This window comes from Mobula birostris, chromosome 9 (genome assembly GCF_030028105.1).
Source record: "Mobula birostris isolate sMobBir1 chromosome 9, sMobBir1.hap1, whole genome shotgun sequence".
Lineage (NCBI taxonomy): Eukaryota > Metazoa > Chordata > Chondrichthyes > Myliobatiformes > Myliobatidae > Mobula > Mobula birostris.
Window position 1 is genome coordinate 23,731,097 of NC_092378.1, and position 21,108 is coordinate 23,752,204.

General features: G+C 38.1%; 1 protein-coding gene across 3 annotated transcripts in view; it reads left to right on the forward strand.

Moving 5' to 3' along the window:
* dock4a (dedicator of cytokinesis 4a) overlaps positions 1-20,899 on the forward strand; it is a 365,685-nt gene extending 344,786 nt beyond the window's left edge. The window contains exons 47-52 of one of the 3 annotated variants that reach the window (XM_072267619.1): positions 1,372-1,453; positions 1,604-1,713; positions 4,634-4,706; positions 6,797-6,913; positions 9,549-9,628; positions 13,866-20,899. In XM_072267619.1, coding sequence (XP_072123720.1) covers positions 1,372-1,453; positions 1,604-1,713; positions 4,634-4,706; positions 6,797-6,913; positions 9,549-9,628; positions 13,866-14,294 — 891 coding nt within the window. In that variant the 3' untranslated portion in view covers positions 14,295-20,899. The remainder of the gene's footprint in view (positions 1-1,371; positions 1,454-1,603; positions 1,714-4,633; positions 4,707-6,796; positions 6,914-9,548; positions 9,629-13,865) is intronic. The other 2 variants (XM_072267620.1, XM_072267621.1) reach the window with 2 other exon arrangements.
* The last annotated feature ends 209 nt before the right edge of the window (positions 20,900-21,108 follow it).

The following is a 21,108-nucleotide window of genomic DNA, read 5'->3' on the forward strand; positions in this document are numbered from 1 at the left end:
ATTTAACCTTGTTGAGGTCCCATCCTGGTGCTACAGAACAAAAACAAGGTTGGCCCTGGAGGGACCAATGACGGATACACGATTCACCTTCAAAATGTTGCAAAGAAACTAAAATCCAGAATGGCCATGATCAGGAAGATGGCAGGAACCAAATGGGGTGCTAACCAGTCAGTCGTACATATATCTAGCCTAGCACTATGTTTCTCAGTTGCTGAATATTGAGCACTCACTTTGGGAGAAAAGTGTTCACACAAACATCGTCAATGTACAGCTCTATATTTCTTTGAGAATAATCTCAGGAGCCCTAAAGTCCACACCTGTTCAATGGCTCCCGACAATGAGCGGAATAGCATCCCCAGAGATCCATACAAGAGCAGCTTCAGCAAGTGTATCCAAAATATATCCAACAACATTCCAGTTTGTTAAACTCATTGAGAGTGCTCTTCAACTTCCTGACTGAAATCCCCAAAACCTTTCATAACCTTGAGAAACTTTGACTCCTATGACAAACACATTGAATGGTGGCATTGCTGGCACAGCAACACGCCCTCTCCTGGCGGAGATCTGATTGATGACCTTACCTCACTCTTCCTGAGCTTTACTACTGCTACCAGAAAAAAATGGACAGCCACAAATAGACTCAGAAGTCGGCATCTCAGGACAGCGCAAACACTACGCCGATGGGGTGACCGACAAACCCAGCTTGCCCCTTTGGTGCCTCAACTCAGGATACCCTCCACCTGGTTTAAACATGCCCTGTCACCAAGATCTGAGACGGCTTTGCCATGGTCCATCGATGTGGCCATGAGCTGGAGGAGCGGCTTGACAAAAAACAATTAGAAGTGTGAAGAGTAAAACACCAGCCATGCGAAGCAACAATGCCTCTAATAGGAACCTTACACAAACAATAGCATCATTACTGCCTGTCTAACAATGAAATTATCAGAGGTGACTCACATCAAGTGCCTGGTGCAATTTCCAAAGTAATACAAGACAACTCACACAAAAAAAACATTATCACATTTCACTCCATACAAAATGTGTTGACAGTTGCTTGGTGCTGAAACAGTGGGAAGCAAAATGCAAATACAGTTTTAACCTCCAGAAGTCTAATAGCTTTGACAGCAAGATAAACCAGTGTGCACAAGACTGCCACCTGTCAAGCTTTTGCTGATTACTTCTTGTTCCCAAGGTAAAAGAAATGACTGCACAGAGCCCTGCCTTGCAGTGGTTGGAGCCACCCTGGAGTGACCCACACAAGTCTAAGCTTTTTCTCTCTTAGATCAGTGACTTGCGTGTATTCTGTGTTTTTTATCCCTCTAAAGCAAAATATTGTCTTTAATAAAAAAATGCATTGTATATCATTTGTAGGCAAGTCCATCTACCTCAAGCTTAAGCTCCACACACTCAGCCTCCCCAAATGTAACAAGCTCAGCTCCATCCAGTGCTAGAGGTATGTCTACTCATTTGCATCAACCACACTTTTTTTTATTCAATCCAAAAGCACTAGGTCAATTTCTTTGCTGAAAGTTGTACAAAATTTGCAAGACTATGATAATGGTCAAGTAGTTTTGAGAAAATGTTTTCTTACTATATATTTTAGGTTCCCCACTGCTCTCTGATAAGCACAAACACACAAGGGAAAATACGTGTCTTTCTCCCAGAGAACGGCCCTGCAGTGCCATTTATCCAATCTCCTTGGAGCCAGCACAGGTAAGCAGACCATGAGAAGAGGTCACTGTCAGCACTTCTTACAAATAAGCAAGATTGCAAACATGCATACTCAAACTTAATAAAGCTGAGTATTTCACAATTTTGCCAAACTGCTAATATGGATGAGTAAAGCATGTAAAGTGAAGTGGATCGATTTCATTCAGAATGAAGCATTTAGGCCATGGCAACGTTGTATCAATGTCTACTTCAAAGCAAATTGAAGAGAGGGGAACCGTGTACTGTATCTTTCTTTTATTGCTCCCCACTCTTCATGTTCCTGAAAAGATTCCAACTTCACTCATCCACAATTCCATTCTGAATAATCTTTATTTGATTAGGCTCCCCAACCAGGTCTCACCCTCCACCTATGATCCTTAGATGTTATCAAAATGTCTGCTCTCAGTAGCTCTGGCTGCTTCTTGGTCTAGCCAAAATCTTAGCTCCCTTAACTCTAAACATGGCAGACTTGAATGGACATGGAGGACAACTGATTTAGGCACTCACCTCCTCATTTGGTTGAATCATATAAACATCGTTCGACCCTGCTGCCGTATACCAAACCAGGCCTTGTGGAAACCAAATCTGACCTTTGGTTCTGCAGTGTCACCTGACCCACTTCTCAGAAACAGTTAATTTGGGTTAAACTATTGTGATAAAGGTGTACTTTATGTTTTGAACAGAGAAGAGAAAGTAGTGGACTTAGCAACAGGATGGGATGGAGGTGAAAGTTATTTGTCAATTCTGAACTGAGAACTGAACTGTAACTAGATGATGTGTGCAGACCAATGTAAACACTGAATTGCACAGCCTTAGGATTGGCATTAGAGACCTGCCACCCCACCAGGGATAAGTTTCTCTTGTCCTCACCTACCACCACACCAGCCTCCACGTCCAACCCATAATTCTCCATAACTTCCACCACCTCCAACGGGATCTGACCACCAATCACATCTTTTCCTCCCACCCCACTTTCCCCTTTCCACAAGGATTCCTCCCTACATGACTCCCTTCTCCACTTGTTCCTCCCCACTGATCTCCCTCCTGGCACTTATTGGCAAGCGGGACAAGTGCTCCACCTGCCCCTACACCTCCTCCCTCGCTACCATTCAGGGCCCCAAACAGTTCTGCCGGTTGAGGTGGAACTTCACCTGTGAGTCTGTTGGGGTCATCTACAGTATCTGGTACTCCCGGTGTGGCCTCCTGTATATCGGTGAGACCACTTTGTTGAGCACCTATGCTCCATCTGCCAGAAAAAGCGGGATCTTCTGGTGGCCACCCATTTCAATTCTACTTCCCATTCCCATTCAGACAGACCTCTACTGCTGCGATGAGGCCACACTCAGGTTGGAGGAGCAACACTTTATATTCCACCTGATGACATGAATATCGATTTCTCGAACTTCTGATAATGCCCCCACGCACTCTCCTTCACCATTCCCCATTCCCCATTCCTACTTCCCTCTTTCACCTCCCCTGCCCATCACCTCCCTCTGGTGCTCCTCCCACTTACCTTTTTTCCATGATCTTCTGTCCTCTCATATCAGATTCCTCCTTCTCCAGCCCTATACCTCTTTCACCAATCAACTTCCCAGCTCTTTACTTCACTCCTCCCACTCTCCCAGTTTCACCTATCACTTAGCACCTTGTACTTCTTCCTTCCCTCCCCCCACTTTCTTACTCTGGCACTTCTATTTTTCTCCAGTCCTGCTGAAGGGTCTCGGCCTGAAAGGTCGACTGTACTCTTTCCCATAGATGCTGTCTGCCCTGCTGAGTTCCTCCAGTATTTTGCATGTGTGGCTTGGATTTCCAGCATCTGCAGATTTTCTCTCGTTCACGGGTTATTTTTGTCTTGCACACAAATAAAATAATGGTCATGCTAATCATGGGTGGTAAGATGGAGATACATCTCTGCCAAAAGAGGTGTAAGGCATTCCTTCTCTCCGCTAGCCTGCAGGTCACCCTTGGGCAAGGTGTAGCACCTGCCTAGCCCCCCGGATCAGGGTCTCATGAAGCCATGGGAGCAGGTGGTGGAAGGTCGAATGAGCAGCAGTTGCATGTCACAAGTTGGTTATGCAGCCACTGACACCAGGCAGACAATCTCTGGAGAGTAATGATAATGGCTGGGGTTATCTGTCTTGTAAAGACACTGCCCAGAAGGCACTGGCAAGCCACTTCTGTAAAAAAAAATAAATTTGCCAAGAATGGTCATGGGGACCATGATTACCCATGTCATATGACATGGCACATAATAATGATGATAATGGTAACTATCGTGAAATTGACCAACTCAATTATCTTACATATTCACAAACTTGGGAGACTGCAGTGCTGATTTGGTATTATTCACTTTGTGCTGCTGAGGTCAAAATTGCAAAAAGTTGCAAAATTGTGACAACTACTGCTTTAGACTTTGTAGGTGTAAAATAGTGAAAAGTTTTTGCAAACCAGGTTTTCATAGTAAAAGCAAAAACAAGCTGCTGGAGTAACTCAGCAGCTGAAGCAACATCTGTGGAAAAATAGGGATAGTCGATAGGTCTCTTGATGCCAAGTCTAGATGCAAAACATCGACTGTCCCTTTGCCTGCACAGAATACTGACCCACTGAGCTCCCCCAGCAGTTTATTTTCATTTAGCTCCAGATTCTAGCATTTGCAATCTTGTGTTTCCATTTTAAACCTTGTCCCATGCAAATTTTTATATTCTGCAAAAGAAAAATTGATGAAGCTCAAAATGTACCTTTTAAGTCTGCTTTTCAAAACTATCACTTGTTATGGACAAATTTTGATAAAGATCATAATATTATCAAGTTTTACCCTACAGCATTTCTAGCAGATGTATTATATTTTACACCTTTATTCAACCTATAATCTTGCTCGAATTATCACTTCTAACATTATTTGCAATAAATTCTTGTCATTTAGCAGACACTTACCCAGCAAATTGGTGACTCCTGCATGCCCCGAAGTGATCCTAATTTATCTGCACCTGAGAAAGGTGGGGCTTGTGCTAATGTTTCTTATTTTGCATTATTTTACAATGTTTAACTGTTGTACTGGATTAGTCAATGGAGTACAATTTGGTCAATCTGAAATTCAGGAACAAAAGTCAAATTAGTGTTTGGGACAATTTAGTGTACTGGAATCCATTTGTGCGGAATGATCCTATGTTTCTTTTGTGCTTGTATCTAAGTGTATCTGAAACTATTATAGAATTTCCATTCCACTGCTCAGTTGGGGAATCACAGGATGTGGGGTTTGTGCATGTAGAGGTGTTGGTGGTAAGGCAGAAGATCATTCACAATTCTAATAAGTGTTAGAGTTCTTATAAAGAGCTGAATGGCTTACTTCAATTCCTGTTTCTTTCACTTTCTCCACCTGACTGAGATGTCCGGTCAATATGTTGATCGCTTTTGTGTAGAGAGCACAGTTCCCTCTAAGCTGCACGGGTGCATGGCTGCAGAGTAACTGAAATGTTGCTGCACTGTTGGAATTCTCTTTTATATAATGTTTATTAAAGTGCTGCGCAGTCTTCAGGCCATGTAAAAACAAATAAACAAAATAAATTCCTGCTCAGACCAATAGTTGGTCCGTGCAGCTGTAAATAAAAATATAGAATGTTGATAGAATGTGTGTACCTGAAACCAATTTTAAATTTGTTTCCCCTGCTTCATTTGTCAAATTCCTTCCATTCAATTTTAAGTAATATTCTGAGATGGTTTTTCACTTTCTTATAATTGTGTACGTATATTAATATAATTACTCTGTGGGCTAAGATCAGTTTTATCAGTCTTTTCTTGAGGGAGTTTAGATAATATCATACACATTTCTGAATGTGCAACTCTATCTATACTAATATAATATAGAGAATTATGAGTGTCATATTGCAACTAAAAGAAAAGTAAATTAGAAAATTAGATTAGTAGATGTCTTCTGATTTGCCAAGCACTTAAATTTTAAAACATTAAGGGAAATTTAAGGCCTGAAAATAGCTATTTTGTCTTGATCGAATGTTAAAAGTCTCAATCACCACTCCACTCCATACCAATCTCTCCCACAGAGGCAATACAGGGTTGTGGCGGACAGCATCCCACTCCTAGAGGTAGGTATAGTCATTGAGAATATATGACTATATAGGTGCCATATAACTGTTATTTGAAGTTGCATTCCTGCTGGACATTGATAATTGAGGAATGAAACAACAGCTAGTTCCAGTGGAATTGTTCCCATTCTTAATCCAAATCCACCAGTCCCCGAAGCACATTTCTCCCACCCTTCACTATTTGGATCTTTCCATCTCCTTGCTGCGATCGTCATCTCCTATCGTCCAAACTAGTACCTACTGGCATAGCCCTGAATGCTCAACAGCCTGATTGTTTTATAATGTTGCTCATTGTGCCAAAAAGGTCACAGATTAATCAGATATTGTTAAAGCCACCTGAGACTGAAGAGCACTGTTCTTCCAGCTTCCTAACTTAAAAGTGGCAGAACCCCCAAACCCTCCCATCTTAAGTGGTCTCTGTTCTCAAGACAGGCATGGGACCATTATATCAAAGTGCCTTCTACATATTGTATTGGCAGATATTCATATAAATATTTTCAAGATGTAGTACGAGTCAAATTACAACTGTGATGGGCCATATTAAAATTTGCAACAGCACTTGGTACGCTATCTTCATCAGAAAACTCTTCATAAAAGGACACTGAATAAATGTTTACCAGAGATATCCAAAAATACAGTCAAAAAGGGAAGAGATTTTTGAGGAGGAAATTCTAGAGCTATGGGATTTGAATAAATGAAGTAATGAAAAGTTAAACAAGTACAGTTAACAGTTCCAAAGTTGTCAGAGTGACCTGGGGCTAAAGTAAGTGAGAAATTTATAAATGGGCTACGTCCTAAAGAGATTTAAACATAAAGATAAAAAAAAGTTTAAGTTGACAATGTTCAAATACCGTATAGGGAACCAAATAGATCAGTGTGCATCACTATGATCCACTAAAACAAATAGTAGTAACTGTATAATAATGTAATACATTTAATTAGGGACATGTTTCACCCCACTAAACAATGCACATATTCTTTCATAGTCATGAACCCAACTCCAAGTAGTTGGAGCCTAGACAGTGGTAAGGAAGCGCGAACCTGTGTGCCAGACAATGCAAGACTGGTGTCTCCTCCCATCCCACCCAGACCAACACAGACAGGTAAAATGTCACATAGTTTAACTCCAGGTTTTGGAATCTACAAACCATGGGTATTTTGATATAACCACTGTAAGTTAATTTTATAGAAAACTTACAGGGAAAAATACAAGTAAATACTGCTCTCAATTTAGTCCATCAAAGGCAATTTCCATGAAATTCAATTATGCTTTGCATTCATTTGCTTTGCCATAGTTTCAAGATGTTCATTAAGTGTTTCAATGAATTTGTTGTGTGTCCTCCAGTGTGTGGACTGGTAGCAGAATATCATTCTCATAACATCTAATAACATCAATCAAAGACTTTAAAAGTATCAGATGAAGTTTACGTAATTTGGATAATTTAATTAAGTTTGTATTTTTTTCATTCCCATGTCCTCATGATGTAGCTGAACTTCATATCCTCCTCATGAAGACTACCTGACTCCTCTTTCATTGTTCCCATATGATATGTACTGTAAATTCTCATCCACACATTTCGCATCTTGATAATCAACTGTTCCAAGATACTTGGGCATGATCATTCCACCTTTTAGTATTTAAAAATTATCAACGAGGTAAAATTTGTGTTGACCAATCATTTTATGCATTTAACTTATTTATCCATTGTCCATGGCTTTCGTGACCTTTGCAATTTGTCTTTCAATGTCTAAACTTTATTATCACTGCACTTGTATTTAAACCTGCTTCTTGTCATGCCTGTCCCGCTATAATTATTTAGGGCTCCAAAGTCTCCTCCCATGATGCCAACCACATCCCTTCCCTCCAACTTCACCCACAAACATTCCGTTCTTCTGCCTTTGCCTGCTTAAACATCTCTTTCTTCATCCCAGCATTAATGCCTTCAGATGTTTTACCTCTATGCTTCCAATATTTTCTCTGAAAATCTCCTCGTCTGTTCTGTCTCCATAAAGTTTTAAGTCATTCCAATAAAACTTCCTTTGGTTTAAATCATAGAATTGTACAGCATAGTAACAGGCTCACCAAACCTATGCCAGCCATTATGCCTATCTGTCCAAATTCCGGTTGCCTGCATTAATTCCATGTCCCTCTGTGCTTTATTCATTTGAAGTACTTGTCCAGATATCTCTAAAGTTCATTCCAGATGCCAATTATTATTTGTGTGAAAATATTACATCTCAGATCCTTCCCCCTCTCCCTCTAGTTAACTAGTCTTAGACGTGCATACCATGGGGAACAGACACAACCTTTCTACCCAATCCATGTCTTTCATTATTTTATATACCTATATGATTGTCACCATTCAACCGCCTCTTCTCTAGAGAATACAGACCTAGACTATCATGTTGCTTCTCATAACTCAAGTTCTCTAATCCAGGCAACATACAAGTGGTATTTTTTCTGTACCCTCTCCAGATTAATCACATCTTTCCTCCAGTGTGCACACAACTCTGCAAGGGCAGCCTAACCAATGTTTTGTTCAACTGCAATGTAGTATCTCAACTCTTGTACTCAATGTCTCAGATGATAACAGCAAACAGGCCTTATGTTTCTTCACCTTCCTATTACCTGCATTGTCATTTCTAGGGAACTGTATACTTAGATCCCAAGATCTTTCTTTTCAACCATTGTCTTATGACTTCAGGAAGCTCTTGGGAAAGTTTTTCTACATTGAAGACACAATACAAATGAATGTTCTTTGTTGTATGCAATCAGAATTTCAGGATGAAAACACTAATCTTAAATTAATCCCATTTTTTAATATTATAGTCTCATTAATTCCCACAAGATTCTACAACATCTATAGGTTCAATACAGCTGTTATAGAGAAAAACTTAATAAACTTATTAAATTTGCTGCAAGCTTTTTTTTAAGGAATCACTATTTTTTGAGAGGTGATGAGCTATCAATGAAATCATGCAGCACTTTGAATCAGATCTTCAAATAGTCAACACATCAATACCACTGAAGTTATAATTCTTAAAGAAGCAAAATTAAAATTCCAAGTATATGTTTATAAATAGTCATCTGGGTCGTGAATGAAGGCTTGTATCTCCAGACGTTAGATATCTGGACTGTCTTTATCTCATTGTGATTATGATGTAAGCCATTCAGCTAACAAACTTGTGTGATCTTGCAGGAGGTTTGGTGAAGAATGTCTAGCAGAACCTGCTGTTTAATTCAAGGCATTTTAACTATGCATATTAAATTTTGAGGAAAACATATTCCACACAGACAGTTTAAATGCTTTTGATATGGCTTTTTACTTAACAAGTACTTACTAAAAGCTAATCTCTAATCAAGAAAGGAGGATAATGAGCAGTTACTACTCATTTTTCTTGTTTTCTGCTCAGTAGGATGACCAAATGGGGAGGGCGAAGGGGTTGATGGAAGGCGGGGGGGAATAGTTTAATACATAAGCATTCAGTAAAGGAAAAATGGTATAACAAAGCAGATACAACTTGCCACTGTCTCCATGTGCATTTTTAGCACTTGGACATCTTGTATACAATCAAACTGAGTAAAGCATGTCACTCCAAGAACTTGTCCGTTGTTAACTGCTTTAGATTTGTAATGAACTATGAATTACACTAACTCTATTACGTTGCAGTAAGCAATACTTTACAGATATCATTTCTCCATTGGGAAACCAGTATTTTTTTTATTTGCTGATACAGGTTCACCTGCAAAGACATACAGGTCCTTTTCTCCACAGGCATTTGATACTCCTCCTGCACTTCCCAGATCTCCTCATAAGGTATGGGTTTTGATTACAAAAGAAATGTATGTATTTCAGAAGGTGCAAACAATTTAACTTTGTCTTTTGCACATCAGAAGGGAAACATGCATCCCTAATTTTAAAAAAAGGAGTAGGTATGCAGCTAGATAAAGAAATAAATAAATCAGAAGTAGAAGCATGATTACACAATTTTTATCTAGGGAGAATAAAACAGTGTGGAGGATGGCTACATATAAATTCTGATAAGAATCAATCGAATTTATTTACAGATGTATGTTTACCAGGTTTGATTGATTTATCCATCCACCTTGCCCAGGATGCCACTGGTGAACCATAGCGATGTGTTGCGGGCTGTTTACAAACCTTCTAAATATACTTCTTTTGAATCACATTCACTGCAGTCTGCAGCCTATAATTTCCCTTTAAGGAACATAATTTTGAATTGTCTTATAAAACTAGCAATTTCACGATCTTCAGAAAGACTCTGCAGAGTTGACTCTTGGGCATGCTTTAAGTGGATGAGGGTATGTCGCTACTACTGAATGAGTGGGGGGATGGGAGGACTCCAAGCCAGGTTAAAACCAAGGGGCAGGAAACTTCTACCCAGCATCTTGTTAGCAAATTTACAGTTGCTGAAGAACAAGATTGACGACCAAAGGGCAAGATTGCAGTATAGCGGAGAAATAAAGAATAGCTACATTCTCTGATTCACAGAGCCATGGCTCACTCCAGACACATCAGATACATTGGTAAGACCCAGGGCTTCTCAATACACAGGATAGATGGGAATGCTGATTTGGAGAAGGCAAAAGGTTGTTGTCTGTGTTTCACAATTAACTCTGTGGTGCTTGGATGCAATGGTCTTATTGCACTTTTATTCTCCTGACCTGGAACATCAAAAGATTAAGTGCCAACTGTTCTACTTACCGAGTGAGCTCTCCTCCATGATCCAGACTGCAGCTTACATACTGCTGAAGGCCATTGTTAAGCATGCAGTTGACATATTGAATGCCACCATGAGCAAACAAGGAACAGCTTATCCCAAAGCCTTTCAAATCATTGTTGGGGACTTCAGTCACGCTTATTTGAGGAAATATCTGCCCCGTTATCATCAACATATCACCTGCAGCACCAAGTGTTTTAGTACACTTGACCTTGTTATACTACAATTAAAAATGCATACCATACTATGGCTGGACTGTATTTCAGAAAATCTAATCACTCAGCTGTCCTCCCTCTATCAGCATACAGGTAGAGGCTAAAGATTCCACAGATAAGGACAAAAAATAGGTGGCTGTGGGAGGCAGAGGGGAGGCTATGGGATTGGTGGGCTAGGCCATATTCAAGGACTCTTCAGCAGATCTGATCCAGTACACCACTGTTGTCACAGACTTTATAAAAACATCCGTAGATGAGTGTGTTCCCATAATATCATTCAGAGTCTTCCCCAACCTGAATCCCTGGATGAACAATGAGATCCACAATATGTTGAGGGCTAGATCAATGGCATTCATATCAGTGACCAAGTGCAATACAAGATGTCCAGGTATGATCTCCAAAAAGGCATCTCATATGCAAAGCGGCAATTCCGGACCAAACTTGAATCACTTAAGGATGCTTGACAGGTGTTGGAGGGCTTGAGTGCTATCACCTCCAACAAAGTGAAACCAAGCAACATAGGTGACAATAATGGTTCTCTTCCAGCTACATTTTCATCCAGGCTATTTAAATACACCAAAAAACAACAGAGGTCCCAATATAGATCCTTGTGAAATACCATTAATCACAGATTTAAAGTTAGAATAAGTCCCTTTGACCACTACCCTGTCTTCTATGAGCAAGCCAGTTCTAAATCCAAAAGGCCAATTTACGAGATCCCCTGCATCTTAATCTTCTGGATGAGTCTCCTATGAGGGCCCACATCAAATTCCTTGTAGACAACAACCACAGTTCTTCCTTCGTGAATCACCCTTGTCATCTCATCAAAAAAACTCAAATCAAGTTAGTAAGACACGACTTGCCCTGCACAAAGGTATTCTGGCTCTCCATAATTAGGCCATGGTATTTTAAATGCTCACAAATCCTATCTCTAAGAATTCTCTCCATTAACTTCCCTACTACTGTCTTGAGACTCACTAGTCTATAGTTTCCAGGATAACCCCTGGCTCCCTTGTTGAATAATAGAACAACATTAACTATTCACCAGTCCCCCAGGACCTCGCTTATGGCTAGAACGAACACAATGATATTGGTCAAGGCCCTAGCAATGTCATCTCTTTCCTCTCTCAATAACCTCATGTACATCCCAATCAGGCCCTCAGGACATCCATGTAATGGTCTTTAAGAGACCTAACTCTACCTCCTCATTTACCTTGAAATGCCCTAGCATATGAATACACTTGGTACTGATCACCCTATCTTTTATGTCCTTCTCCTTGGTAAATTCTGATGTAAAGTACTCATTTAGGACATCACCCACATCCTCTGCATCCAAATAAATGTTCCCTCCTTTATCCCTGAGTGGTCCTACCTTCTCGCTAGTTATCCTCTTGCTCCTGATTTATGTACAGAGTGCCTTGGGCTTCTCTTTAATCCCACTTGCCAAGGGCTTTTCATGGTCCCTCCTGGCTTTCCTAATTCCCTTCTTGTTCTTTTATGACTTCTTTATAATCCTCAAGCACACGGTTTGGTTCTCGCTTCATAAGCTTTAAGTACTTTTCCTTGATCTTCTTGACTAAATTCATCACCTCCCTTGACATCCAAGGTTCTCTTATCTTGCCATCCTTGTCTTTCCTTCTGACTGGAACATACCTGTCCTGTACTCTGTGTAGATGGTCTTTGAACTACCTCCATATGTCGGATGTGAATTTGCCCAAAGCCAGCTGTTCCCAATTTACTCTGAGTTCCTGCTTAATGCTCTCGTAGTTTGCCCTGCTCCAATGTAATTTTCTCCTGCGCGGTTCATACCTATCCTTTTCTATAGCTATCTTCAGACTTAGGGATCACTGTTCCTTAACTGCTCACCCATTGAAAATTTGAGCCTAGGTCATTACCTAGCCCCTGGTCCAGTACAGCCCCTCCTTTATAACTACATATTGATTTACGAAACCCATCTGGATGTACCTAACAAACTCTGCCCCATCTAAACCTCTTGCATTAAGCAAGTACCAGTTAACTTCAGGGAAATTGAAGCCCCCATGACAACAACCCATTGTTTTTACACCTTTCCTTAATCTGCTTGCATTTCTGCCCCTCAATGTCCCAGTGGCTGTAGGGGAGACTGTAGTACAAGTCCATCAGAGTGATTGCACCCTTCCTATATTGAGTTCTACTAATATAGACTCTGGACGAGCAGTCCATTATGTCTTCTTTGAGTGCAACTGTGATATTAGCTTTATTAATATCTAAAGTATTTCAGATCGAATTTTAGTTTTGAAAAAAAAAATCAACTTGGATTTCACTACTGCAGTAATTATGCTTAGTACAGCATCTACCAACATTCAGGCTAAGGTGTTGGTCTGATTATGGTTCCTGATGTAAGCATTTTTAATTTAAAAGTGTATATCAGACATTGTCTACTCTCCGTTGATTATTCTAATGCAAATCATCAAACACAGGCATGATTAAACTCTTATATATTAGCCGTGTGGGAAAATATTTCAATACGCTGATCTACAAGTTACGCACACCATTCTAAATAGTTAAATTATTACATAAGGTGCCACAGTAACGTGGCGGTTAGCACAAGGGCGTTCCAAAGTTCAGGGTTCAATTCCGATGCCGTCTGTCAGGAGTTTGTATGTTTTCCCCATGAATGCCTTGGTTTCCTCTGAGTGCTCCAATTTCCTCCCACAGTCGAAAGACATATATACTGGTTGGTAGGTCATTGTAAATTGTCCTGTGACTAGGCTAGTGTTAACATAGGTGGTTTACTGGACAGTGTGGCTCATTAGGCCAGAAGGGCCTGTTCTGTGCAGTATCTCTAAATAAATAAATAATAATAAATATAAATTTTTAGCTTAAAATAATGTTAAATATAAATAATTATAAAAGATTACATTTATAGAAAATCAAATGCTGGACGTCCAAGTACATCCACCAGCATCATCAAACAGATGTGTAAATACTTGAACATACCGATACCAAAAATTACCTGTATGAACCTGTATTAGTTGTTTTGGGAATGCCTTTGACTTAGTTATATTGTGCATGAAATCTACCTTATGAGTTTACATATTCTCTTCCTGTCCTGCAGGGTTCTGTTCAATCACTGACACCTTCACCTACCGATTATCAATCTTTGGGGCCAGTTTACAATTCTCCTGTGTTGTCTGGAAGTAGCAGCAGTGGTATCTCCTCTCTGAGCAGGGGAAGTGTAACTGAAACTACCCTGACTGATGGAACAATTACATGTACCTTCATTGGCTCTGAGGAATTAATTAAAAAGGAGAATGGAACCTTTGCTTGTATGCCACCACGGTACAACATAGCTGAACAAAGCACTGGAACGTCAAGACGTCGTGCTGCTCTACCTCATAGCCTGTCTGTTCCTGCCAGTGCAGAACCACCAGCTCTTCCTCCTAAACCCCATGTATTACGTGTACATAGGTCAGAAGGTGAAAACAGAATGGATGAAGTTCTTGTTAGACCTAGATCTCAACCTCGCAAAGTTTCACAGCTATAGAAAAGCAGAAGAAAATCATTTGTGACATTTAAGAGACATGCATTCTTTTCAACCTAAATGGTAATTTGACCAAGAGAATCCAGGTGGGCACCTTAAACAAACAATTTTGACCAATTGTATGGATCCATTAGCTATAAAGATTCTGTAAATATATATTGAAATTGTTTTGCACAAAAGGTCAGAATGGGGAAAAAAGTAAACTTGCAGCAGGTTGCCAGTGGCAAGCAATATTACTGCTATTAATATGTACACCATGCCTTTTGTTTTGGAATCATCATTCTCCAGAATAACTGATGCAGAAGCAACTATGCTGTTCAACTTCAATTAACATTTTCATGAATGTACTCTAAACATTATACACACACAGCTTATACACTCATAATGTCTTTCTCTAAAAGAAGCTGGTTATTTTATTCATATTTCACAATTTTCTACCCCCGATCTCTCTCTCGTTTCATTTTTTTAGCATTTTGCTTAGAAATTAAATTAGTGCCCAAGCGTTTGCTACAACCTTCAGTTGCACATTTTCAGCAATAAAAATACAATATGTTGCCCATGAGTCAAGCTGGAGATGGGACTTGGAAATTATAATTGGAACTTTTGCTGTGGCCATGAGGAAAGAATAGAACATTCAATACAAATTATGCTTACTGGTTTTAATAAAGCTCAAAACAAATTGTCTCCAAGACTGTAAACAATAAGCAATTCATTAGTTTTACTTGCTGATGTAACAGATCTCACTCATTATACTCGTTCAGCACAGAAGTTCCCTGGCTGGCCTTCACTTTGACTATGTAATAAAGAATGATGCGATTAAGACTTTAAAATACAAAGCAACAAGATGAAGTCTTAGTGAGGAACAGAATGAGAATCTGTGTGAATTGTGAGGGGCTGCAGTGTTTGGTTTAAGTACTAAAACTTCATAATTAATACCACTTAAATTATGTGTTCACTATTGCTGCTCCATACTTTCATTTGTCATTGAATAAAGTTGCCCTTTGGTTTGTACCAACCCTTGACTGATTAGATATACTCTTGGACTGTCCTGAGCCAGACTGGAGAGGAACTGGGCTTTGAAAATCATGAATGTCACGTAAGTTAATAGTGACAACATTTTACATCCCGAGATGTGCTACTATATAATTTGGATATCCGTCAGTAGAGGCATCTGCAAGCAACCTGGTTTGTTCTTGGTTGTGTATCCTAAACCTAAGGTCCGATAATGCATTGTTTCATTCACCTACACAGATAAATTTCGGATGAGTTGTACCACCCATTTGCACATGGCCGTAAGGACAAATTTCTATTCCAATATGTTTAGGCTCTTTATAATTATGCCTAACATTGATGCATCAAAGAGAATTTTGACAAAAAAAAGCAATAAACTGCACACCACCCCAATAGGTCACAAACCTGACCACATAACTGGTCAGCAAAGCCAAATTCAACAGCAAAATACTATGGGGGCTGGAAATCTAAAATAAGTACTGAAAGTACTCTTCAGCTTAATGGCTATTGACCAGAATTGTTAACTTGGTTTCCCTCCAAAGATCTGCCCTTCACATGCAGATTATTTCCAACAGTGATTTATCTTAAGTGGCTTGCATTTCAGGAAAGCAAATAGTTTTTTGCTCTTGCAGCTCTCTTGTCTCACCATATTGTTAATGAAGAATCATCCAGAAATTTAAGGCACCAATGGACGATTCACATGAATAAGTATACACCAGTTTGGTATACTGACTTTCACTATACTGTACTTCCTTACATCCTGTTGAAAAGTACCTCCAATCCTTTCCCCATGTATATTTAGATTTTGTTATAAATGGTGATCATTTTGCACACAGTAAAGGTTCAAGCCCTAAGTTGGGTACAGATTGGGTTAAGTGTTTCTTTAGGTTAATTTGCATGTTCTTGAAATCTTACATCATGTAAGATTTTTCTGTTCTATCAATATGACAGTTATGTCTATGTTTTTAATACGAAATGGGAGTGAGCTTGGAAGGATTGTGAAGCTATTGTTTATGCTGAGGCAACAACAAGTTTGAAGCCTGAGTAGTCACTTGAAATGTAGTAATATAATTGACATTATACATACTTAAGAGCTTAAGCGAAAGGTCAGCGATTTGTGCAATTTAAAATCAAAAGTTTATAAAATGTTCTGTCTTATCCTGTTACACATTACGTTAGCCATTGTCTTTTTGTCACCCCTAAAAGAAGAGCCTGTTATCTTTAGTTTAAAAATAATTTGATTAGATTTAGTTTAGTTTCTGTCAATCAGGTGCCTACCTGAATACTTCTGGGTTGCAAAAAGTATATTGAAGTTCTGTTATGGTTGCGGGCTACTTTTATAAAGGGATTAGTTATTCTGGTGCCAGAGGCCTTTATCAACCCCTACATCTATTGGAGTACTTGTTCATTTAATAACAATAAACTATATTTTGAAATTTTGCTCTGAAGACAAATTCCAAGAGGATTCGCCAAAGTAGTTACGTGGAATTTCTTTTTGGGATTTCAAAATGTTGTTATTTATGGAAAGGATTAGTGTTTTTAAGAATTGTATTACATTAAACTTAAAATAGATGATTAAAGGGCTAATTTAAACATTCATTAGAAAAGCACAAAATGTATGTCAGATGCAGAGTGGCACTGAAGTCACTATTTACCACTGCATCTTGACATGTGTAAAAGGAAAGTGAATGTTTATATCTAAAAGGGATATTTCTTGGAAATTTTTCAGGCTGAAATTAATGTAGAGGTAATGTATTAAAATGGGGCACAGAACAATTACAGTTCAATTGTCAGTAGAGTGGTTTCTGGAATGCAAGTACATATTGAAATTATGAAGAGGATTTTTCCAATATTGTTTTTTTCACTAATATTAATTGTAATTGTTATATTACTATGTCATAAAAAGGAGATACTGGACCACAAACACACCTTATTAAAAATGTGCACCAGAATAATAGTTGTTTTCAGCCGAGCTGAGGCTACTTTTTTGATTTTAAAATTCTATATTGCCATAATTTCTTTCCTAACCAGATACTCGATGTGATCACCAGAGACTAAGATATCTAAATAATTGTTTTGTTTCTTTAAAGTCATCTCAGTGTTAAACCACTCCCTATCATATGCTGCTATTATTGTATGTAATTGGTGTTGCATGCAGCCTGTTCTCACTGATGCAGGAAATTTTAGACAATGAGAAACCTAATGCGAACAACCCATTTTGTATAATTGGCACCAGGTTTATGTTGATTCAATCTACTTTTGGAACTTACTAAGTTCCCCATAACTATTTTCAATATCCCTAAATAAGTGACGAATCCAGTGCTCAATGCCATCTATCAAACGTTGCTGAAAACTTGATTTGCATAACTCTGTTTTTTATCCTACTACACTGGGATAGAATACTCCATCAATAATGCCGAGGTTCACAAATCGAAGGCACTAAGAGTGCCCATTCATTTTCGCTGATGTCAGCAGCAGCCAGTTGCACCACTTTTGTCATTTCCTGTGTTGCCACTTCAAAGAGTAATTTCCATTACTGATGACAATGTTTCTGATTGTGTAGTTAATCAGAGTCTTCATGGTGACCTGGAAAATCCATTTCAGACACATTTGAAATAAAACCTGATCCATTTTAAATCAACATACAGGTATATTACATATTGATCCATTTGTTGGTATGTATTCTGCTTTTTGTTTTGCTTTCTATCCTGCAAAGGCCCTGTTGTTAGTCACTGCAGTTCAGTTACTATAGTCAAATATATTTCAATATCAACAATCATGAATAATTTCCGTATTGCAACCTTGAAGCTTTTGGATTGGTGTAAAGTTTGGTAATGCTCTTTTTATTCTTTAAAGAAAGGTGAACTCTTTCTGTTCTTTACCTTAGAATTGTATCCAGTTTCAACAGGGTTAATTCTTGACTGCCCGCTAAACCACAACATTGTATCAAACCCCAAATACGGTTCAGGATGGTATCCCAGTGTACCTAATTGTTTCTTTAGCCTTTTAGTCAATAGGAGAGGTGCATCCACATTGACAAAAAGGCAAAGTGTCATCTTTCCTGTGCAGTCACTACAGAATATAGTTAATACATCTGCATAGTATCCTATTTTGAAAATTTGATTGCATTGACTTTATTTCAGAACCAAATTTTAGAAGTAACACTTAGCATATCTGAGAAAATATTTAGTATTTCCATCTCACCTGATGAATGTAGAGCATTTTTTTAACCACTCACCTAATTTTGTTTCCATTCCCAGAGTTTCTCCTGTTGCAATGACTTGGATTGGTCCACATGACCTTTCATGTGGAATTTATTCAAAATATCAAGTGCACTACTTTCCATGGTTCATGTGGGTTATCTTTTGCTCAAAGCACTTGAAACTTGTCAGGCAGAATTTACATTGCTTTTTATATAATATTTTATGCAGGAAATCTTAAATGTACTAATTAAAATCATTAGGATCTTAGTTTGTCCTGTCTGTATTCCTGCCTGCTTCTTGGATATGAATTACTTTTGCAAACAATCCCCAAACTACTGGTGTTAATAACCTGGTCACAATGGCTCACTAATTCTGAATGTCATTTCGAAAATCAAGATTAAAAAACACTTTTCTTAATTATTTTGAGCCCTTTGGGATCTTCTCAGAACAACCATTGGCATTTGTATTGGTGAAATGAACCATTGACCAAACCAATAATTACCTTTTGCTTTTATCACACACAAAGCAAACAACTTAAAATTGTCTACTGACTTGCTATTTGCTGTTTTGTATGATCACCCATGGTGAACATTGTCCTTCAGTTTTGAATAGGTTATCTGCTTGGGCAAAACATAGTATTTACATCATCCAATCAATGTTTTAGGAAATATATACAGCATATTACTATTTGGCACGAATCCAGTGCTTTGATTCACATACCATACAAAGCAATGAAGTAGCTGGTTCTGGTGACAATTATAAAGCTCAAAAGAGACGTCTCAGATATTCAAGGGTCTGGTTGCTCACTGACAAGGAATAACTTTAGATATCTTTGTCTCTGAAGAAACTGAGTGCCAGTGATGTAAGTGTAACTTTGGTCAAAAGCAACACAAAAATTGTAATTGTACAGAAATTAAAGATTTCTAATGTTTTAATTAGGATTGATTAAATTTGTTATTATTTATAAATGTAAAATACACTAATTGTAATGTTACTGCTCTATTAATTGCCCTTTTCGCGGCTGCTGTAAAAATGCATTATGGATACAAGTACTGGTATATATTAGATGTTCAGTGCAATTTTGTGTAGCAGCACTGGTAAAACTGTATGGGGAAAATCAATACATGTTCAGTTAAACTAAAACTGTATTAAAACTGCTTAGTTTGATAAAGATGAAAACAAATGCACTTTCTTTAGAGGCTCAGTATATTTCAATATGTGTTTACTCTGCTCCCTTGACCTGATTACCATACCTACTATCACTGACCAAACCCATGATCCAGAAAGCTGTTAATTATTTCTTTTCATTGAAAAATAACCTCGGTGTACCTTTACCATAAAAGTTCTGAACATAATCTGGCCTCAGAATGCAGTGCATTTACAGATGTCTAATTCTTCAACAGTTTTATTTTGAGAAATTCCAGTTGCTCTAGGTCGCCTTTGTGCATGCTGTATCCAGCTACTAGTTAGTACAAAGGGCTGCCCTAATGAGTTAAAATCATCTCCAATTTACATCATGAATGCAGATGCAACACATCTTTAATCCTATGCCTAATTTCTGTGCAATGACTTTGTACTACAAGACATCAAAAATAATAGTATGGAAATTTTATTAAAAAAGGTAAACACTTGGGTGAATTAAAGAGAATACAGTGTAGTGAATATTACGTTTTTAATATAAATTAAAATTCTGTAGGAGTTTTGACAAATTGAGCTTTTTAATATTCAAAGAGCAAATTATACTGTACAATGTGAATGTTGTTGCGTTGCCAAATGTTTATCTATTAAGATTGTACATAAGTTTTTATAAAAATTCAGCCATATTAACTTACAACATTGAATGTTGGAAGAACAAATTCCTAATATATGTTTAGTATTTATATACTGTTTAGTGATGATATGTAAGCTCATAGGAATACATTAATCTTACTGAGCATTTATTAAAATGCTAGTTCTGGATTTCTCTTCAACTCTGATTCCTTTTTTGCAACGAACTGAGTTATCACTTTTCGGTAATGTAATTTGTTGTCAAAGCACATGAAAGCCTAAATGACTGTATTTTATTAAAAAATGTTTGTACAATTAATTTTGCTTCCTAAATCTTGATAAGATGTCAAAATATCCAAACTGTATCAAACTTGCTTACAGTATTGTCTTGTATGATATTTTTGTATATATTCAGTACACTTGCCGAGGGTCACTGTCTTCTTATATAAATAACCATATGCAGTGTTTTGTTGGTAGCCATCAACTGTTTCCAAGCATTCTGAATGTTGTATACAAGGCTGCCAGATCATCTTTTTACGGATGAGGTTTTTGTGACGTTTTCAATAACTGATGGCACACGGTGACTATGCTAGAATATTCATGAATGAAAATAAAGAAAACATTTTATCCCCAATTTGACTGGTGAATTTTTTTTTGAAGTTATTGTGATGTGGCTGGAAATTCTTTAATTGTTTCAGTATAAATTACTTTTTGAAAACAGAGTAGTGTTAAAGTTTCTCTTTTTCTTAAAAATGAACTTGGAACATGTGTATTTTCAATATGAATATTAAAATGCAAAAATATATTCATAGATGTAAACTTGCATTTTGATGTTT